The 21,278-nt window shown below is 42.8% G+C and overlaps 1 protein-coding gene across 1 annotated transcript in view; it reads right to left on the bottom strand.

Annotated features, from left to right (window-relative positions):
* The window catches only part of COL28A1 (collagen type XXVIII alpha 1 chain), a 146,355-nt gene that overhangs the window by 9,738 nt on the left and 115,339 nt on the right, over positions 1-21,278 (bottom strand). The window contains 6 exon segments of the mRNA XM_032874384.1: positions 3,284-3,441; positions 4,981-5,535; positions 7,158-7,194; positions 12,571-12,606; positions 12,698-12,778; positions 13,329-13,397. Coding sequence (XP_032730275.1) covers positions 3,284-3,441; positions 4,981-5,535; positions 7,158-7,194; positions 12,571-12,606; positions 12,698-12,778; positions 13,329-13,397 — 936 coding nt within the window.

The following is a 21,278-nucleotide window of genomic DNA, read 5'->3' as shown; positions in this document are numbered from 1 at the left end:
CTAAAATGCTTAATATGTAAGTCCTTGGAGGTGGAAACCCATTGACTTAGATTTCACACGAAAGTATAAATAACTAGATTTTTCTCTAAGAACAGATTTTGTAGAAAGACGACGAAGAAGGAAGGCCAGCGCTAGATGCTGTAAGGAGTGACAGAGGCAACAGAGAAAGGAAAGGGAGACATGGTAAGGGAAATAGGACTCCTAGGACTTCTGAGATGATTTGTTTTACAGTACTGCCTAGGGTGGGCTTGGGGGAAAACTGAGAATTGAAAAGTTTGGAGAGATTCACTTAATGTGTTTGGAGACTGTATTCATACTTCTAGATAAAGGTGTGTATGTAAGTATGTTTTTGTATTTGTGTGTCTACATTGTATATACATATGACAGAGATAATTGTGACTATCAGTGCATATATGTTTGTTCAGATTAAATCTGTCAGGAACACTCGTTGTTTAAAATTCAGTCTTGCCTTGGAGCTTCTGCAGAGAGAGCCGGGGTGAGAAGTTCCAGAGATGAGGGTTATCCAGGAAGCTCAAGTCCTTTGTAAGCTTTGCTATCTCAGAGGCACCCGAGGAGACCTAGCGGGGGCTCAGTTTCCCTCTATGTGGCTCTTGGTGTTCTATTTTGGATGTACTTTTCTTATGTCCTCCCCTCCAAAGCTCCTAGAATGCTCCATCTGTCATAATCTGTTAACATCACTCGTCTCCTAGTGCTATCTAACTTCATGTGTCATGATACCAGAGGCCAGGCTTCTCCTCATGCCATGTCATGAGTGCCATGGAGGTCCCTGGCACCCTCACTTTAGCTGGTGTAAACCAAACTCATTATTTTCCTTCAAAATAATGCCTCCCTGCCTCCTCTAATCTCCATCTCAGCAGATGGTGTTTCAGTTCACTCCAAATCTGAGTTAGAAACCCAGCTAGCTAACCTCTCCCTAACCTCCAACCCATCCCATCACGAAATCCTGTTCATTCTACCCTGGAAGTGGCTTCGAGTCCACACCAGCTTTCATTCTGACTACCCAGACTACTGCAAGACCTCACAGCTCAGCCCCAGTTGCCTGTCTTTCTCCTACTTATCTTTTGCCCTACTACAGGGTTATTCCTCCCACAAACCAAATATGACCATAGGACCCTCGCTTTAGAAACTCCTCTGCTTCCTCCAGGCTGCCTGGCTTACATATGAAGTTCAAGCCCCTTCACGCGGCTTGGGAAGCATATATAGTCAATCCTCAGACTGTCTGTCCAGCTGTAACCCTCACCATCCTGCTGCACACACCTTAGGCTCCAGTGAGACTGAACTTTTCCTAATGTCTGGAAATGCCATCCCTTTTGGAATCCCCCTTTGCCTACATGTTCCCTCTGCTGGAAATACCCTTCTCCTTATTTTTGTCGTGAGAAACTCCTACTTACTCTTAAAACTCAGCTCAATGCTACCTCTTCTGGAAAGCCTTCCTTGACTCTGAAATTAATATAACATCTCTCATGCTTCGTCCACAGCTCTGTTAAAGTTCTTAATAATTCTTGTGTGCATCCACCTTCCCGAGAGGCCATGGACTTCTCCTGGACAGGGACTGTGTCCTAAGAACCACCCGCTAGTATACCAGTCAATTGTCAGTACACAGTATGGAATGCATTGATGATAGGAAGAGTTCAGAGTCGAAGTGCCACTTGTTGGATGGAACCTGAGTCTACTCTCATCTAGGAAATCTTCAGGAAGTGACAGGTCGAGTAGGAGAAGGACAGAGGGATAAGTCACACAAGCAGGCAAGGACCCAGGAGCACTCCATACTCAGGAGGAAATAAACTGTGTACTTCATTGCTGTAATGACTTTTAAATGCTCAGTGAGGACCAGGATGGGCAAACCCCATGGGCCAAATCCAAGCTTTCATCTGTTTTTAGAAACAAGTTGTATCTGAATGTAGCCATGTTTGTTCAGGTAAGTGTTGGCTGTGGCTGCTTTTGTCTTTCAAAGGCCAGAGGTGAGTAATTGCAACAGAGATGAAATGACCTGAACCCCTCACCCAAAAAAAGGTACTACGTGGCCCTTTCCAGAAAGAGTTTGCTGACCCATGATATAGACCATGTGGTATGAATGTATATGTGAATTTCAATCTATAATCCAGGGGCACTCTGTTGCTCTAACTGGAATTAGTCAGTATTTAATCAAATAAAAATAATACTTTATTACCCTCTTTTGGACAGAATATCAAAATCCAGTGAGCCCTACAGTCTATTCCCTTAGGAATGGCAACCTAGCCCAATGCCTGAGGGGCCCTGCGTCCAATTACCCATCTGGAGGTTTCTCAGGGCCTTAGTCCAGCTAGACAATTAACTGAATCCTGATGCTAGAATATTATTGTTCTTGCTCATAAGGAATCTTTCATGTTCTTTCATAAAAGGACAGCACAGGGACTTCACTGAGCTTACAGAATAAGGCCATGACTCCTGTGTGCCTGCTTGCCAGAGGATTTCCATATGCGTGGTAGAGATCAGTCTAGACCTGCTCGGGTTGTAACTTGGTGGGGAAGAGACCACAGCACTCCCTTACCAGGAATTATGGGAGGCTTTCCAATTTTCACCTAAAAGAACCCAATACTTGTTGCCCTTGACCTGAGGTCGGTGCCCAGAAGCTTGTTGTGGGCACAGTCACATTTGTCTCGATGCCTTTGGGAGGTAGTTTCCTCACTCACTTGTGCTTGAGGAGCTCTGAAACCAAGCAATCTACCTTGTACCATATGCATATGCATAGCCTCCCACCCAGTCTCCACTCTGAGCACAGGAGGTGGAAGCTAAATGAGCAAGACCATGGCTTGGAACATGGAAAATGGCAGGTTGAGCATGTGCACACTTTGAAGAAACTTGAGAGGGTGCAAAGTAGGGAGCATCGACCCAGATGGATGAGGGGGAGTTGTGACCTAGTATGAAAGGATCTGTGGAGCATGACAAGGGAGTGACTCAAATAGTGTCGTGTTAATCCATTTTAGTGTACGTGATTTGTTCGATGGTAGCCGGAGCATACTATAAAAAATATTATTTGCAATGTTCAATAAATAATTACTTATAAAATATGGAAATATTGAAAAATCTCATATTCATGCTCACTAGCCCCAGTACTATTTCAGAACTAGAAATCTGAAGACAAAAACACCACTATTTATAGTCAAGGACTTGAAAATATACTCCTCTCAGTTGGTTCTTGACAGGGCAGGCCAAGATGGTCTTTGACGTTAGACAGAATACATAATTTTAAGCTCACAAATTAAACAAGACAGATACTTACAGACTCCGAAATCTCTTTCTGAGGCTCTGGAGTTGATTCATCAAGTTTCCCCCCTGATATTCCAAATCCAGGTTGAAGTGCTGGTGAACCCAAAACTTGAATGAGGTAGGAATCAAAATCCTCACATGTTTTTTTAAACAATTTTTTCTTCAGGGTGTCTTTTAAAAGAAAAATAGAAAAGGAGAATAGTAGGGGCAAAACCTGTTTAAAGAGATCTTCCATGCTCTTCTTAAGCATTTTCCCATCACTTGAGGTCAACAGCTTGATGAACTAAGTTTTAAAGCATTTTGGGGATCATCTAGAAGAGGCCATCTAAAATAATTCAATTGAATTTAATAACGTAAAACAGCCTATGGAAGCAAAAGAACTACTTAAATCCTTGTTATCCAGAGTGTCCATTAACTGAACTACTCTGTGGAAGGGGAGGGTGGGTCCCACCCAAGAGAATAATGAGTCTTCACCTCTGGTTCCAGAGGGAGCCAAAGGCCAACCAGTTCAAAAATATATCCCTCATTAGCTGGGATGAATTACTAACTCCTTTGGTTAAGATGATAAAGCTCTTTAATTATTAAAGTATAATATCTCTGAAATGTGTGATATTTCTGGCCATTGTAACACAGTAACAGCCCAGTGACATAGGGTTTGTCTAATAAGTCTACCAGTCATCCTGCAGGGTGTTCAGCAAACGAAACCCCAGATTAGCAATGCCTGGAGAAAAGGGAAATGGCAAAAGAGAAGGTTCTGGGCCGGGCATGCTACTCTTCAGGCCAGAAGGGCTGGCAGCCAGATAGTAGGCGGGGAGCAGCATGAGGGCAAGGAGGGGCTGTGCTAGGCCATGTCAGTCCCCACTCCCGGAGGGATGGACAAGGAATGATGGAGCCAAATGGAAGCCTGCAAACACATGAGCATACATTTCACCTACTTCCCAAGCTCGCTGGATGTGGCCCCTGCCAGAATGAGTTCTCAGTTGCCAAAGAATTGGAATGTGTTTCACTGGGAAGCGATACTGACCACATTTTAATTACAGAGGAGTCAGTGTCTTAGAATGCCTCCCTGGGAAACATCAGCTCATGTGACAGGGCAAAGTAGCAAAGGGAAGGCTAGTACTAACTGTAGATGAATATTCATAATGTGGAACTATAAGATAAACTCCCAATGTCAACCTGTTTACTCTTCATTAGCCTCATATTTTGTAAGAGCAGCTAATGGAGAATAGAACAGAGATGGGAACAGAATAATCTCCATTACCTGTGTTTCTCCTTTCTTTAGATTACCATAACTTTTTTTCATTCATTATGTACTTCTTAATGCACTTCCATTCCATGGTTATTTTCTGCCTTGCTGCTGGCTTCCTGAACCTCTTATGCAGGTTAGGTCACTTTTTGAACTTTAACTAGGCTTAGCAATACCCCAGATCCTACACTTTCTTTTTAACCATGTCCTCGACCATAGATGGCCCAGTTAATCAGTTCCAAGGCCAACTCAGCACTTATTGCAAATGAATAAAGACAAGAGATTGTATTCTCTAAACTGGACACATGCTGAACGTTTTTTGCCTTCTGGAGTTTATGTGTTCAATTTAGTGTTGGCATAAGCCTCATTAGCCTCTTCCCGATTTCTATTTTTGGCCAAATCATCCAGTGAGGCAGTTCTTGGAAGAATAACATAAATTCCTTTCTCCTGGCGCTGAGTCTTACCTTGCAGGGTAATGAAGTCATCAAACAGATAAACGTGCTCGCTATCTGGGTCGGTAGCAATGAGATTCATTTCTTTGTGGAACATTTCGAAGTTGGGATCATTTCTCTTCACTACCCCAATCACAAATATTTCCACATTGATGTCACTGGCTTTCTTCACCACTTCAGTTAGATTCTTTTCATCTCGGGTATCAGTCTGCCCATCAGTGATGACCAAGGCCACCTTCTTCACACCTGGCCTTGCGGCTTCAAACATGTGGTTGGCCTCATGGAGAGCTAAGGCAGTGTAGGTGCCTTCCCCCAGGTACTGCATGTTGTCCACAGCCAGCTTGAAGTCATCCTTGTTGGAGAACTGAGTCAGACGAGCCACCTTCTCCACCTTATGGCTGTAATTGATTATGCCGATGCGGGCCGTAGTGAGGTCCAGAGCAACCTGGTCGGACAGAGTCTTCACAAGACTTTTGATGATCTCAAAGTTCTCTGGCCCCACACTTTCGGAGCTGTCAATCACAAACAGTAGTTCTAGAGGAGTCTCTTTGCATTTGGGCCCACACCCTGAAAGATGAAAGTTGAGACAGAAACATTGCACGAATGAATGAAAATCAGAACATCACTGATTGGTGTCGGATTAGTGTGAGAGGAGCAGCAAACCACTAGAGACCTGAATTGTAAACTTCCCTTTCTGAGAGAGTTAATAGCTAACAGCTATCCCCCTTCTGGTTTCTATATCTGACTTTTTAAGAAACAAAATATTGCAAAAATACCCCCCAACACACACACACACAAACCCACCAAAACACTGTAGAGGAGAAAATAACAAACACCTATGTGCCAATTTCTCAGATGAGGAAAAATATATTTTTAGAAAGGTCAGCATCCCTATGTGTGCCTTCCTGATTCCATGGCTCTCCCTGTCCCTAAAAGATAACCCTCGCCTCAATTTGCTCTTTATCCTTCCAGCATTCGTATTTAATCTGAATCCGAAAGCTAACCTTCTAGTCTTCTACCATATCCTTCTGTGAAAATTGATATTTGCTCACTAGAATGACCACGGGGTAAAGTGATGGATTGGAAATGGTTAATTGTGGGGAAAGGATGACGGCCCATAACTATATATACTATACAGCTGTCCCAAACTCAAATTCGTGTGCCCAGTTGCTCACAACAATGACGAAGGTGGCTCAGTGAGGCCAGCAGTCCCTCCATACTATTACATCTCTTCAGGAGAATGAGCTCAGAATGCTGGTTAATAAACAACTTCTGTGTAAGGTTTACCATTCAACGCAATCACTCAAGCTACCAGGAAATAAGACTTATTCGGGCTCCATCGGTTTATTCTTCTCTTCATGCTGCCCAACAGCCCTCCCTGGAAAAATCATGAGGAAACTTTGTGCTATTTTTACCAGGCTTCCAGAACTCAGAAGCCACATCTAAACTGGCCTGTCACTGTGCAGAGTCCCAGATGGGTTCTTCAAGTCCAGGGGTCTTTTGGGGGACAAGCCAGTTCAGGGGTTCCCTGTATGGAAGAACAGTGACATTTCTGCCATGGTTCTCTTATCGCCATTATTCTATTAATCTCTTGCCTTTGCGCTAATCTCTTTTTTTCCCTCTTTCTGCTAGCTCTATTTTAAGTCTAAGGATTTAGCCACAGAAGCATTTAGATAGAACTATGAAGTGCGATGACCTCCTGACTGTGTCTTCCTTTCTTTGAAATGCACTCTAGAAATTGTGCTCAAAACTCAATTCAGAAAGACTTCTTCCTTCAGGAGAAACACAGACATTATAATCACCAGCCAGGCTGGATTCAAATGCCAGTTAGGCCCCTGTGGTCATATTTCCTTTGTTGTTTTTTTTCCTTCCCAAGCTCAGGTAAATGTCACTGAATACAAATGAGCTCTGTGTTCACAAAAGGCCTGGCTGCCCACAGACTCCAGGGCCTGTGTCTTCACTCCTCTTAACCACCCTGGGAAGAGGACTTCTTTTCTTAAAATCAGGATTCCCACAGCCCCTCTCTCCACATCTTTCAGTTTCCCATTGATTTTCCAAATGAGCTTCAGACTTTCTCATGAACGCTCTCCCATGTTATCTCTGGTGACCGCATTTATCTCGACCAACACAGAACACACTGGCTGTGGTATTTTGAAGCGATGGTTCTTTTCTTGACGGTCAAATCTTACCACATATTTCAAAAATAATTTTGATAATTTCTTCTCTCTGGAGGACAAAAGGAAAATGTATTATTTATATGACTGTAATATTTTTTCCTATCATCACAAAAGCTATGTCTTATTACAATCAGACAGAAACATTGCATGAATGAATGAAAATCAGAACATCACTGATTGGTGTGTGGTGGAGCCATTTGCTTTTATTCTTTGGCTGAGGAAAATAAAAGGCACAGAGATTTAAAGGTGGCTAGAATGTATCATAACCGAAATGTGCTTGAGTTGTGAAAAGTCAGAGCTCAGACTTCCAGGGTTCACACTGCAGCTCCAGCATCTATCAGCTGTGTGACCTTGGCATTAGATGACCTAATAGTATCTGTGTTTCAGGGCAGGGGTGCAGGCCAAATGAGGCTACGCACACAAAACTCTTAGGATAGGGTCCAACTCCATAAAGTACTGCGTACAGAAGTGTGGGCAATGCATGATATCAGCTTAGCCCACATTAACACAATTTAACCCACATGCGCTGAGCAGCCAAGACAGGTACCAGGGCCAAAAGAGATTTCATTCTGTGCTGTATTCCCTCTTTTTCTCTACCTACGTCTAGTTTTGCAAGTCCCCTCCCCAGGTTCCTAATACTCTCACTTCAGCACTTCCCGGAAATGCCCCGGTGCTCCTGAATGCTCCTCCCTGGTCCTGCTGTCCTCAGCTCCAGCAGAGACCCCGGATGAGGCGGGCAGGGGAAGTCAATGTGCCAATGCTGCCCTGAGCAGCCCGTTCACAAATAACCGGGATGGGACGTTGGAAAACAGAATTCTGTATTTGCCGAAGACAGGAAGCTGACCGGAATGATGAACATAGGAGAAGCCCAGAAAATCTCAACAGGAAGGAGGCAAAACTAAAGAAGATCTAAGAAGATAAAAGCTAGCAGTTGCAAAAGTAAAGTTTTAAAGAAAAAAATATCCATAATGATAGAATTGGGGTAAAGATGACATTGCTGGTGATGTGCCTTAACAGAAGCATATACAGAAAATACTCAGAGCATTTTAATTAAATTGTATTTTTTGTAAACCGAGAAAAAGCCACTGATTCTAAGTGGCTACTTAAAAAGGACTCTCTCAGTCTGCCTGGCTTAATTGGTTAAGCGTCTGCCTTCAGCTCGGGTCCTGGGATCAAGTCCCGCATTGGGCTCCTTGCTCAGTGAGGAGTTTCCTTCTTCCTCTCCCTTTGCCTCTTCTCTCTCTCTCTCTCTCTCTCTCTCTCTCTCGGGCATCCTCTCTGTCTCCCTAATAAATAAATAAAATCTTTTAAAAATTAAATAAAAATAAAAAGAACTCTCAAAACAATACAATTATATAAAAGGAGGAAGTCAAGAGTCATCTTTTGGAGGTGGGGCACCTTGTCATGTTTTTCCACATTTAGAGAGGCATTTAATAAATCGGAAACTAGGATGTGTCTAGAAAGGGAAAATGTATATATTCATAGATTTACATTATGTTTTTAGAGAGGAGAAAATACTAGACACCAAGTTTATGGTTATAGTTTTTCACTTAACCCCGTATCTTAATGAATTTCCCATATGATTGGGTATTCTGTAAAACTTGATTACTGAAGTCAGATGCGTGGCTGTTTTAAGGTTCTTAATGCATTATTGCCAAAGTGACCTTCAGAAAGGTTGTAACTGACACCTCTAACAGCAGTGTATAAGAAAACCTCTTTTATTTTAGACTCACAATGCTGGTTATTATTATTATATAATCTTTGCCATTTGATAGAACAAGATATCACATTGTTTTAAATTATACTTATGTAATTCTTGGTGAAGCTAAATTTTATTTCACATGCACGTTTCCAAGTTGTATCCTCTTGTGCAAATTCTTTGTATGTCTTTTGTCCATTTTTTCTATTAAGATGTTTATCTTTCATTGACTTGTTAAGAATAATTTATATATCAAAGTTGCATTTAAATTCTTTTTAATGTGCTTTTATGGTCTAACCAGGTCTAAAATGCTTTAAATACTCACATATATCAATCTTTTCCTCCTCTTCTTTGCTTTTACTTGACTAAAATAGTTTTATTTTTCCCTTTCAAATTGCTCAATGACTACTTTGGCTATTTTTGCCAATGATGAAGGCATCAAATTTATACCTATCAAAAGATTCATAGTCTAGTAAGCAGTAGACAAATAAATACTTTTGTCAGGGCTATACTATTGGATCGGTGCCAAGGAACCACACTGGTCTGCTGGGAATTCCAGGTGTGGGCACCTGAGGGTGGGGCCATGGTCCCGGAAGGCAGATTATGAGCAGGTGGGGAGGACAGAGGGGGAAAGGGAGGAGCATTCCAGGCAGGGCACAAAGTACACAAACACTGTGCCTTACAGGACTTGAATAAACTTAGGACACAGGGTATGTGGCAGAGAGAATGACAGGAAATGTGGAAGACAGATGAACTCTAGAAGGTCTTTGTGTCATGTTGAAGAGTGTGAACTTTATCCTGGGTGGTGAGAAGAGGCATAGCCCCTAAGCAGAGAAGAGATCTGATCACACTTTTATTTTAAAAAGGTGATCATGGCTGCCAATGGAGGGGTTCGATGTTTCTAAATAGTTCAGGGGGGGAAGTGACACCAGAAAGGAGTGGTGGTAGTGATGGAGAGGAAGGACTGGTCTGGAGGGAACTCTCAGAGAGAAAATGAAGGGGGTTGGTGAGTAATTGGAAGGATGGGGGAGGAGAGAGTCTCAGAGGAGGCAAATGATGTTGGCCCACTCTCTGAGATAGGGAGGAGTGGAACAGGGGCAGGGCGGGCGCTGATGAAGATCACTAGGCTCTGCTTGGGTGTGGCTGAGTCTGATGCATGGATGGGACATGCAGTTAGGGATGTCCAGTAGGCAGTAAGACGTAGGGTTTGGTGCTCAAGAGAGCAGTGCTGACTGGAGGTGGATGTCAGGAAGGCCAGCCTACAGACGGCTGCGGAAATAGCGGTGGCAGATGAGATTGCCTAGAGCAGAGCTTCTCAGTCTTTTGAAACCTGTGTGTCCCTGCACCTCCACTGGTTAAACATATTCCTTTCCGTGTTTATGATATAAAGACGTTATGTTTTCATTCTCCATACAGCTTTGCTATGATATTAAATTAGCCTTTTCAAACTATACATCCCCCCTTTCATGGCTGTCCCTGCCTTAGAGTTCGAAGATCAGGAGAAAGAAGACTGAGGGCAGATGCTGAGAAATGCCAACATGTAAGGGACAGGTGGAGGAACAGCCTTTTGGAAGCAGTTTGGCATGAATTATTGTGACACTGAACTCTGTCAATGGTATTTTCTAAAAGAGTAGTTCGCTAGTCTGGAATGAATCTACAACTGACAGCCGTTTGGGGATATATTTGACCAGGGAGAGAACGTGGGTGGGGAGAGGAAAGAGGCCTTCTAAGAACAGCATTCGTGGGGGAGTAGCTAGGATTTGGTCCCAGACAAGCCAACTCTGGCTACAAGGGCTCTGCTACTTGCTAGCAAGGTGACTTCAGGCGTATTGCTCAAAACTTTTCTGATTTAGCATGTCTTTCATGGAAGCAGAGATAATAGTACCTATCTCATGGAGCTATCACATACATTAGCATGGAGTCTTGGGCAAGAGAGGGCTATGGCCTCCAGCCTGTCCTCTCTTCTCATCGCACCCTGTCCCTACCATTGCTACACTACGCGGGGACTGGGCCATCATTCGTGGGGTGAACAGTCCTCATTTCTGAGCTCTGTCCAGATTCCCTGAAAACAGCTGCCCCTTGCCCACCTTCTGGGGGACCCAAGCACGCAGGCCTGTGCTGTCACTTAGGCAGGCAACCTGGGGATCCTGTGTAACCAGCGTGTAGAATAGTGCAGGCATGTGTTCAGGATGCTCAGTCTCCTTGGCCCTGAGGACTCCTCTCCCCGGGGAAGGGGTGAGGCAGAAGCAGCACTAAGGGTCCCGTGTGGGCGCTCTAAAACTTGAGCCCTCGGGCACCCAGCAGTACTAAGTAAGGGTGGTATGAGGTGAAGGAACCTAACACAGATCCGGTCGCAGACTAGATTCTCATTGAAGGCAAATTCACTCTTCCTTCACTCGTCCTTCCCTGCTAGTCCCTCTTCTAGAATCTAGAAAGCCTAGGTCAGCAGAATGACATCCTCATTTCTAAGATCTCTGCCTCTGGGTTAAAAATCTTTTGCCCAAGCAATAAAAGCCTAACTTGGCCCCAAACATCATCATACGTCCTTTTGTCTGTTCTGGGTCCACATATCTAACTCCTATCATGGCATTTATCCAATGACGGGTCAACATCCTTAGTTTGTCTTTCTTTCTAATGGGCTGTGAGCTCCTTGCGTCCACAGACACAGTCTCTTAATCTCTACTGCTCCCCTGCCTGTCTCAGAGCCTGACCCAGAATATGCACCCAAAAAATGTTGGTCAACTGAGTGAACAAATTAACGGATGGAAGAAGCCAGGCCCTCTCCACATGCTGGTGTAAGAGGGAGGGTATAAACCTACGGGATTGCTTCTCTGAGCATTTTACAGACACTCTCCCTGCTACTTCGGAGGAGGAATTAATGTGTATGAAGCTATATCATATGCCACAGGCATCTGGAGGTATCTGACTTGTGGTGAGGAAGAACAAAGACGAAAAGGCAAACTGGACATAAAAAAAAAGTGTGTGTTCTGTTTGTTATATGCCCAGCTCTTGTGTCTTACCTTCACTACCTGAACTCCCACCCCTTATGCCTGGATTTGCTTAGCACAGCACATAGGATCAGCATCCCCAGACCATGACCCACTGAAAAATCAAAAGGAGGAAAAACGAGAAGGTTCCTATTGCTTCTCCACTCCAGGAGATGTAGTGCCCTCCAGCAAGAAAGGAAGAAATAGATTTTGCTATAGAAATTCTAGAACTTTCCCACCCTGTAAGGCTTTGTAGAGTCAGCTCTTTATTTGCAGCGGTGTAGGGAACATAGGGAAAAGTTTGCCGATGCCTCGCAAGTGTTGTTGAATAAGCGAATTAGTACATCAATCTCCATTTTGTGATGGCTGTTCTCAGAGTCACTTCCTAAAGGAGCTAGTTCCAGGAAACAGAACCCTCTCCCCATTTGAAAATGTGGAAGATCATGTAAATTAGAAGTCATTTGTTAAACAGCTCACCTCCTTGTTACCCTGTCTACCGGGGTCAGAGGGAAGTAGTCACACCCCACCACTGGGCTGGGTGAAGGCTGCCTGGCATTCCTCTTCCCTCAGGTTCAGATCAATTACCTCATGCATCTAAGTCAACGCTGGGCTTATAGCTGTGCTTTCATTATATAGCACCTGGAACTGTGTCAAAGAATTCATATTTCTGAAGCTAAAACATGAATGTAGTAATTTTGCAAGCACCAACCCTCAATTACCCTCTAGGATGGATACGCACCGTAAGTCCTACGTCTCCCTTTGGTCCTTGTAACCCCTACTTAATGGAAGAAGAATAACAGTCAATATAGATTGGAGCTAGTTAATGTATAAAAATTACAGTAAGACTTTAAAAAATCACTCCTTGCCTGTCTTCCTGGAGATCCGGGCTCCCCGATTTCCCCTTTATCACCTTTCTTTCCCGTAGCGCCCTGTTCTCCATGTTCTCCCTTTAGAATATAGTGAAAAGAGAAGTTTAGAATGTAAATATTGAGGCCGAAGAAGAAAAACTCTAAAATTTAGTTCATTTGCCAGTGGTTTCTTTTGAAGACCTGTGGTACTGGTTGATACAAATATACTACTGGGAAAAAACCAGGGGGCATTATATTTACTGTCCCCCCCAGTTACTATAATCTAATTCATGACGAACCAGAGATCTCAAGGTGAGGAGACCTTGAGATGCGATAAGAACAGCTCTCTGCTTTCAGGAAGTTCAACAATTACAAAATTTTATAGCAGAGTTCTCGGGTGTCTTCTACATGGTATGTTTTAAGGATTCATTCCTTTAGCAGCTGGCTTTCAAGGATGAAGAAAACAAGATTTATAAAGTAAGCATGTTTCTAGTTAGGAAAGGAAATCCATAAGGATTCTCTTCTAAATGGATTTTTTCCTCCGAGAGGCATAAGGATGAACGACCAGTATGAGAGCTCTTCCAAAGCTCACAAAAAGCTATTGAAAACCTAAACCCAAGCATTTTTCTAAGGTCTTAAAATAACTTACCTTCTGTCCAGGGAGGCCACGGCCTGTCATGCCCTTTGGCCCTGGAAAGCCTTGAGGTCCTTGCTCCCCCTACACAATACAAAAAACGGATCAGCCCATTAATTTCCCAAGATAACTCAGAAATTTCTTTGAGTCAGATATATACTTGTGGTTCCAAAACTGCACTGTAGCATTATCTAAATTTGGGGGGAAATGTATATGTCAGATGGGCTAGATGCTTTGCTAGAAAAAGTTGAACTTCTGAGTCTGGGGTAGAAGTGAAGGAGCTGGTTTACAGCATTTGCCTATTTCTGTGGTATAATTACTCCCACCTTGGCCAATTTTCAAACTATGAACATTATGTCAACCAGTTCACAAATGATAACCAGGTGTTATTTCAGTTGTGATATTAATGGTGATTTTTATAATCTCCTCTACATTTTTCTATATTTTTTTGATATGCTAAAAGCATGTGTTGTCTTAATAATGGAGGAAAAGAGGATATAACACCATCTCTCCCCAGTGAATGCCAAGGAGCTGTTTATATAATTACCATATACTGTTAGTTCCAGCCTTGATAATTGGTACTATGAATCTATTGATTTAGTAATTCCCTAATTCAGAAAATAAAAATGTTTTTCATTGCATTGTTTTTAACTGCTCCCTCCCTTACCTTAACTTTTTCTCCTGCTCCCAAACCCCCAAAACCATGTCGAGCTTGAAACAGAAATAATCCCTGCTGGGTATACAAAGTCATCATTCTGATGCTACTTAACTCTAAGTCATTGTTAGCAATAAGTCTATGACAAAGGTTTGTGGGACCATGAGCTGCTGAGACTTCATTTGCTTACCTTGAACATCTTTCTCAAAGCGACCCTGACTACACCTACTAGATTCACTGGTATGCTTAATGAAAACCTCAGACACTGAAATGAGAATCCAGGATGGGGGTTGGGGTAAAATATTCCTTTTGCCATAGGCCTGCTAGGGCTTGAGAACCACTATTCCAGAAGGGAGGATGGGTTTTAGAAGGGAGTCTTCAGGGAGTCACAGAGGCTTGCTTGGAGACCACTGTAACTTTGAGTATCAGCATTCCTCAGCCCCCCTTCCTAGCTCACTGGCTTTCAAACTTTAAAAAAATCAACAAAACACTTTCTTTTTCAAAGTATTATAATGAAATACTTCAGACACACAAAATGTATACTAAAAAAGGCAAACACTCACCTATACTTAAAAATGAAATTCAGGGGTGCAGATACCCCTGAGACCCCTGATGTACCCAATCCCCTTCCCCTAAGAAGGGGAAATCTCTTTCTGAAATTGACATGCATCACTCCCCATATCTATGTTTTTATGTTTTAACTATATATATATATAATCTAAGATCATGGACAATATTTAATAGTTTAGACTTGAAGTAAGTGATATATCTCTGCATCCAACTTGTATTTGAAATCTCAGCATTATCTATTTGAAGTAGATCTGGGTACATATACATAGTTCTAGTTTGTTAAATTTCCTCTGCTGTACAGTATGCTATTAAATAACTAGCTAAATTATTCATTATCCTAGTGATGGACATTTAGTTTGTTTCCAGTATTTCCCAATTACAAATAATGCTTTGGTAAATACTGTTACATATCTTTGCACACTTGCATACCTCCCTGGGGGGAACGTTTCCTTAAAACAAATCTTACATAGATAGGTACAACATAGGATGAATATAATTGGAGACTCTTATTGAAATGAAGTGTTCAGCTCTTGCTGGACCCTCACTAGCCCCTCTCAGTAGGCTGACGCAGCTGAACTTTTAGGTACTTATCATCTCTGCCATGTTGTACTTCTAAATGGAAGGCAGGTATGGGGTTACAGTTTTGCTTCCTCAATTTGGCTCAGACCAAGTTTCTTACAAAGATCAGATTGCTGAGAACCCATTTGTAGACGGTCTTTTTCACCTTGGTGACTCTTGAGGCAGGCACAGTGCCATGGCATAGTGGTCCCACGGTGAGGGTTTCTGCTGCATTGTGCATGGATGTCTCAGGCCCATCTGAGGAGGCTCACTGCCGAAAAAGTACCCCCTCTGTTATTTGCCTCAGTGGTAATGGGAGATAGGCAGGGATCAGTGTCTTCTCTATTCAGTTCACAGTCAAGAGAGAATAGTTTTTTCCCACCAGGAAACATGGTGGTACAGAGAGCCCCAGAACCCTGGATAGGGATTGGTGCCTGTGGAACATGCCAGAGATGGTACATCAATGTGCAGCTTGTGCAAGCTAGAGATTCAAGCAGAACAGGGAGGAGACAAAAGCCTGTTCTGTTTCCCAAGATGGCCCAGCTAACATGGGTGTGATGAGAAACAGACAAGAATATGTGGAACACAGACCAACCCCATTACACTTGCTGAAAACCATGCTCTGAGAGTGGATATGCAGCCTCATCGAGAAAATAAAGGCTAGAGGGGTCTGTCTACATACAGACTGGGTGGTCAGCTCCCAGAGTTGTATGGAGGACGGTGGCGAGACACCTGCCTGAGAATCAGCCATTCTCTGTTCTAATTAAAAAGAAAATAAAAACCAAAAACTATAAGAAAGGTATCCTCTTAAGAAAGATGTGTCCGTAAATGGCATTTTGGCATAAATTTGTTTTCTGAGGTTTTTGTTTTGTTTTTTTTACAGAGGCGAAGTAGGACATCTTTATTGGACCAGGTACCTGGTTGAAAGGTGGTTCGAGGTTGTCAGGGAGATCCTTGAGATGCCTGGGACCTGAGCTTGGGGGGTGGGGGTGGTGTCAGTGGTGTCAGGAGGTTTCAAAGCCAAGTGGAAGGGGATTAAAGGTTCAGAAGAGAGCACTAGGAGCAGCTGTATAACTGGCTTTGTCCCCACCCGCAGGACCTGGGGTGTGATGGGGAATGGTCCCTGAGAACCATACCCTCAGACAAAGTGGGTCCAGAAAGAACTTGATACCTTTCTGACAATTATTCAGAATAATTATCTCTTTTACATGCCCTGCAACGGCTAATACAGATGTCCAATAAATGTTTGTGACTAACTAGCTTCCTTTAAGAAATTACACAATTTCCTAGCAAACTTAAAAGCTACTGTGGCTTCACTGCTATGCCCTGAGGGGAAAACCTCCAAGTAGCCACTAGGCATGTTAGGATCATCTCCAGGGTCAGGAATTTATTTGGAACCACTTCACATTATAGACATTTTCTATATAATTGTCCCACAAGTAGCTATTCCAGGCAGCTGTGTTTCCCTATACAAAAGCCTTTTTTTTTTTCTTTTTAATTGTCAGCTTCCCTTCGAAATACTTGGAAGTCTTCCTCTAACTTTCAGAGTACGCTACCTGGCTAATAGCAAGCAAACCCCTTAATTTGGCAGAGCTGAGTGCTAGCCCATCATACTCTTCCTTACAAGTCTCAGGAAGATGAGATGCAATTATTTCAGCCTGGATCAGAAGCTGCTACAGGAAAGAACGTGTCTATCTGAAGGTATAATTAAATCCACATTTCAAGCCCAGCTTCTCCACCACTCTATCTCCCCCTTAGATCCATCCTGCTGCAGATGTGATCATTTTCATTTTCCAGATAATTCACGTACAGTAAGGAAAGAAATCAAATTCATGATTCATGATGATCCAAAACTATAAAGTGAACTTCTCCCTTCCCTTTAGGGTGTAGAAACTAGAAAAGGCTGCTTTTACTCTTAAATCCACAACAAAAAATGACAAACAATCTACGGAAGTCCAGCTTTCTTTCTTTTTTTTTAAAAAGATTTTATTTATTTATTTGACAGACAGAGATCACAAGTAGGCAGAGAGGCAGGCAGAGAGAGAGAGGAGGAAGCAGGCTCCCCGCTGAGCAGGGAGCCCGACGCAGGGCTCGATCCCAGGACCCTGGGATCATGGCCTGAGCTGAAGGCAGAGGCCTCAACCCACTTGAGCCACCCAGGTGCCCTTCCAGCTTTCTTTTTGAGCGCATCATAGAACTGTGGCTGTGGGGCAACCCTGTGATTCAAAATCTAAGGAAATAGAGGATCCTCTAAGGAGAGACAGGACATGACACTTACATGTTGGAAACACCAATGTCATACAAGCTGGAAGAATTCAGCTAAAATTCTTGATCAGTTGCTAAAGGTTGAGTGTGGGCTCATGGGAGAGGACAGGACCCCTGGAAGCTTCAGACACAGGGGAATTTATACCCACTCACAGACTCTTTGGGGACCTCACCAGTGCTCATAAGAAAGGCTGGGGACAAGGTTGAGTCCCAAAGCTTCCTTAACGGTTCAGGCCCCAGGGAGGGACGCGGTGGACCCCAGCAAAAGGCACAAAGCCTCCTGTATGACAAAAGTCTTAAGCTGCCAGAGAGGTATAGCTAGCACTGTCACCTTTAGGGCAAAGATGACCCATGGGAGCTGGGGAAAGGAATAAACTTGCAGGCATGGATCCCAGACCGTTAGAGATGTCCCACTACTCGGGAAAGGAGATGTCCCACTACTGGGGAACGGTCAGGAAAACTTCCTTAGCCCAGACCAGTAGAGGCCTCCTATTTGTTTGCTGGAACTTAACACTGTACATTTAAAAGGGTGAATTTTGCTGTATATAAATAATCTTTGACTAAAGAATAAAATAAGTATTTTAGAAAACACAAAGAATAAATAGAATGTCTGGCAAAATGAATAGGGTCTATAGAGTAAACAGTAGTATAGCAATGATAATTTTCTGATGTTGATAATTTTATGGTGTCATATAAGAGAATACAAATGTTGATACATTTTGAAAGTACAAGATTACTCAAGCAGGCCTTCAAATGAAAAGCAACTCGAAGAAAGACGCCGGTGCTATATTAAGATGTTGAGTTAGTGGGTAAATGGCAGAGTTAGCAAGACATGGTGACCTGCCTGCACAGTTATCTAAGTATTTGGCCTCAAATCCAGGAACCATTCTGTATTGAAGGAATTCTTTTCTTAGGCTTCACGGACACAGCTAATTCACTTTGGAAGGAAAATGGCATTTTGCTCGTGGCCTATGGAGTACATATAATTGTCCATGCAGATGGAAGGTGCTTACCCAGAGACCCCAGAACAATGCAATGGTCTGGCATTGGCGCCTATCCCCTTCCTCCTGAATCCCTTTTGTCACATTCTCCTGTTATAACTAGCAACTGTCTTTGATGGTGTGCCCTTGTGTGAAGGACTGAGCCAGGTAATGAGACAGCTAGACATACTTTAAGGAAATTGCTAGAATAACCTGGGGGCAAGTATGTAAATGATAAAATCGAGGCTTTTGCAAACCTTCCCCAACTCCTCAGATTATATTTGATTTCACACCGATGCTATCAACAATAATTCTCTCCAAAGAGAGAGTATGGACTCTCTTGATCTCGAAGGCTCTGCTGATTTTCTGTCCTCAGTTCTGTCTTGGCACAGAGTAGAAGCCAGGCAGTTTCTCCATCTCTAGCCTGAAAATCAGGAGCCTCCAGTTTCTTAAAATCCTTTCCTTTGTGGAATTGAATTCCTCTAATTTAACGTCCCATTTTGACATGTTAGCCTTCTCTAACATGGCTAGGGCTGCGTAATTAATGCTCTTTCGGTAAAGCAGCCCATTCGGCTGGGAGTAGAATCAACGTGTAAGGTATGTTTTAGCGGGCGAGCCTTCCGCTGGAGTGCAGCCGAGGCTCACTTGGTACCTGGCCAGGCTATCGTCCTAATGGGCTTAAGTGGAACAACGTGGCTTCATTATTCTTGATTTTCATTCCCATGGTGATCTAGTCCCATTGTGCCCAGTGAGAGGTGGAGAAATGGTTTACTTTTTACAGATGCAGGGACGGATTTTGAGTCTGTTCCTAAAAATGGTTTGAAACCTGCAAGGACAAACACTGCATGATTGCACAACATGCGCTGACCCAATGGTCCAAGTCGCACAGAGTAGAATGGTAGTTGCCAGGGGCGAGGACGAGGGCGAGAACAGGCTGTCGTTTGATGGACATAAAAGTCTCAGTTATGCAAGAGGAGTAAGTTCTAAAGATGGATTGCACAATGTAATGCCTACAGTTAACAATACCATACCATGCACGCAGAAATTTGTTAAGTAGGTAGATCTCATGCTAAGTATTCTTACCACAATCAAAAATTAAAACAATAGCTGAAAATAATTTTTTTTCAAAAAATGGGAAGGACAAAGATACCCAAGTATATTTTTAAGTAAAATAAAGAAAATTACATTAATTTTAAAAAGACTGTATCTTTATCTTTTAAAAAGATACAGTCTGCATTATTTTCTTTTTTAAAAAGTAACAAATCTTCTTGAATTTGCTACAGGGCTATTGGGAAACATATAAGAGAGGTACAAAGCTTCCATCCTTGGAGTGTCCAAGCAGGGTGTGAATGGCCAGATTCCCTTTAGAATGTTGTAGAATAGATTCTTGTTTGATATGGGGGACAAATTAGTAGAAGCCTCTTCTAGTTTAAAAAAATCACAGGCATGTCTCTAGCACCTGCTTTCTCTTTGACATCATGAATATTGCCTGTTCACTACATCTCTTCCATCAGCAAACAGTGTGTATACATACATACACACATACATACAATCTCTCCCATCTTTAAGAAAAAGCTCCTTAGGACACCTGAGTGGCACAGTTGTTAAGTGTCCAACTCCTGGTTTCAGCTCAGATCGTCATCTCAGGGTCATGAGATCTAGCCCCATGTGAGCAGAGTCTGCTTAAGTTTTTCTCTTTCTCTCTTCCTCTTCTCCTCCCCCCTCAAATAAATATTTATTTATTTATTTGTCAGAGAGAGAGAAAGTGCACAAGCAGGAGGTGTGGCAGGCAGAGGAAGAGAGAGAAGCGGACACCTCACTGAGCAGGGAGACTGATGCCAGGACTCAATCCCAGGACCCTGAGATCATGAACTGAGCTGAAGGCAGATGCTTTACAGACTGAGCCAGTGCCCCTTCTCTCTCAAATAAATAAATAATTCTTTAAAAAGAAACTTCCTTAATCACACATATCACTCTACTACTCCATCTTTAGTGACATTATTTTCAAAGTCTTGCTGATGTGCTCTATCTTCCTTTACTTTCTTACCATTGTCTCATTTTTATGCTTTTTATTTTAATTCAAACTACAGAAAAATTACAATAATAATACAAAGATATCCCATATTGCCTTCACCCCAACTCACCAACTGTTAAGATTTTTTCCATGTTTTACTCTATGAGTATGGGGGGGAGGTGTGCACGTGTGCATACACATGGATCTTGTCAAGGTTACTAATGACTTCTGTGTTGTCAAATCTAATGACCATTTTTCACCTCTCAAACAATCAGCAGCATTGAAACTAGATGACCATGTGCTCCTTGAGATACTTCCTCACTTGGCTTCCAGGACCCACTTCCTCTTGGTTCTCTGCCTACCACTTTGCAGTCTCCTTTGCTGTGTCCTCTTCATCATACAAACCGCCAAGGGCTCGAGGGCCCATGCCCACTCCTTGGATCTCTTTTCTTCTCTATCTCTCTACATTCACTCCCCACATGTTCCCATCCATGCTCAAGACTTCACTATCAATAGACTGTTAAACCAAATTTATATTTCCTGTGTTGATGATCTCTCCTCTGAACTCTAGATTTCTATCCCCAGATAAATATCTAACAGCTCCACTAAAGATTTAGCTTCACATGTTCAAATTTAAATTTCAGATTATGTGAATTGATTTCCTCCATACTTAGTCATCCCCATTTTCTTATAGTCTCTGCCAGCTCAGAAAATGGCAAGCCTATCCTTTCAGTGGCTCAGGTCAAAAATCTTAGTCATCCTTGACTCCTTTATCTTATATCCTACATCTATGCAAGAATCCAACCGCCCCTTCCCATTTCTACCATTACCATGTTTGGCTGAACCACCAGCCCTCATGTGCACTTTGGCGATATCTTCCTATCTCAACTCTTTGTCTTTGTACCCCCCACAGTCTATTTGCC

This window comes from Lontra canadensis, unplaced genomic scaffold (assembly GCF_010015895.1).
Source record: "Lontra canadensis isolate GAN:19392208 unplaced genomic scaffold, GSC_riverotter_1.0 scaffold2, whole genome shotgun sequence".
NCBI classification, from domain to species: Eukaryota; Metazoa; Chordata; class Mammalia; order Carnivora; family Mustelidae; genus Lontra; species Lontra canadensis.
Note: the sequence above shows the minus strand (reverse complement) of the source record. Positions and strands in the feature narration are given on the sequence as shown.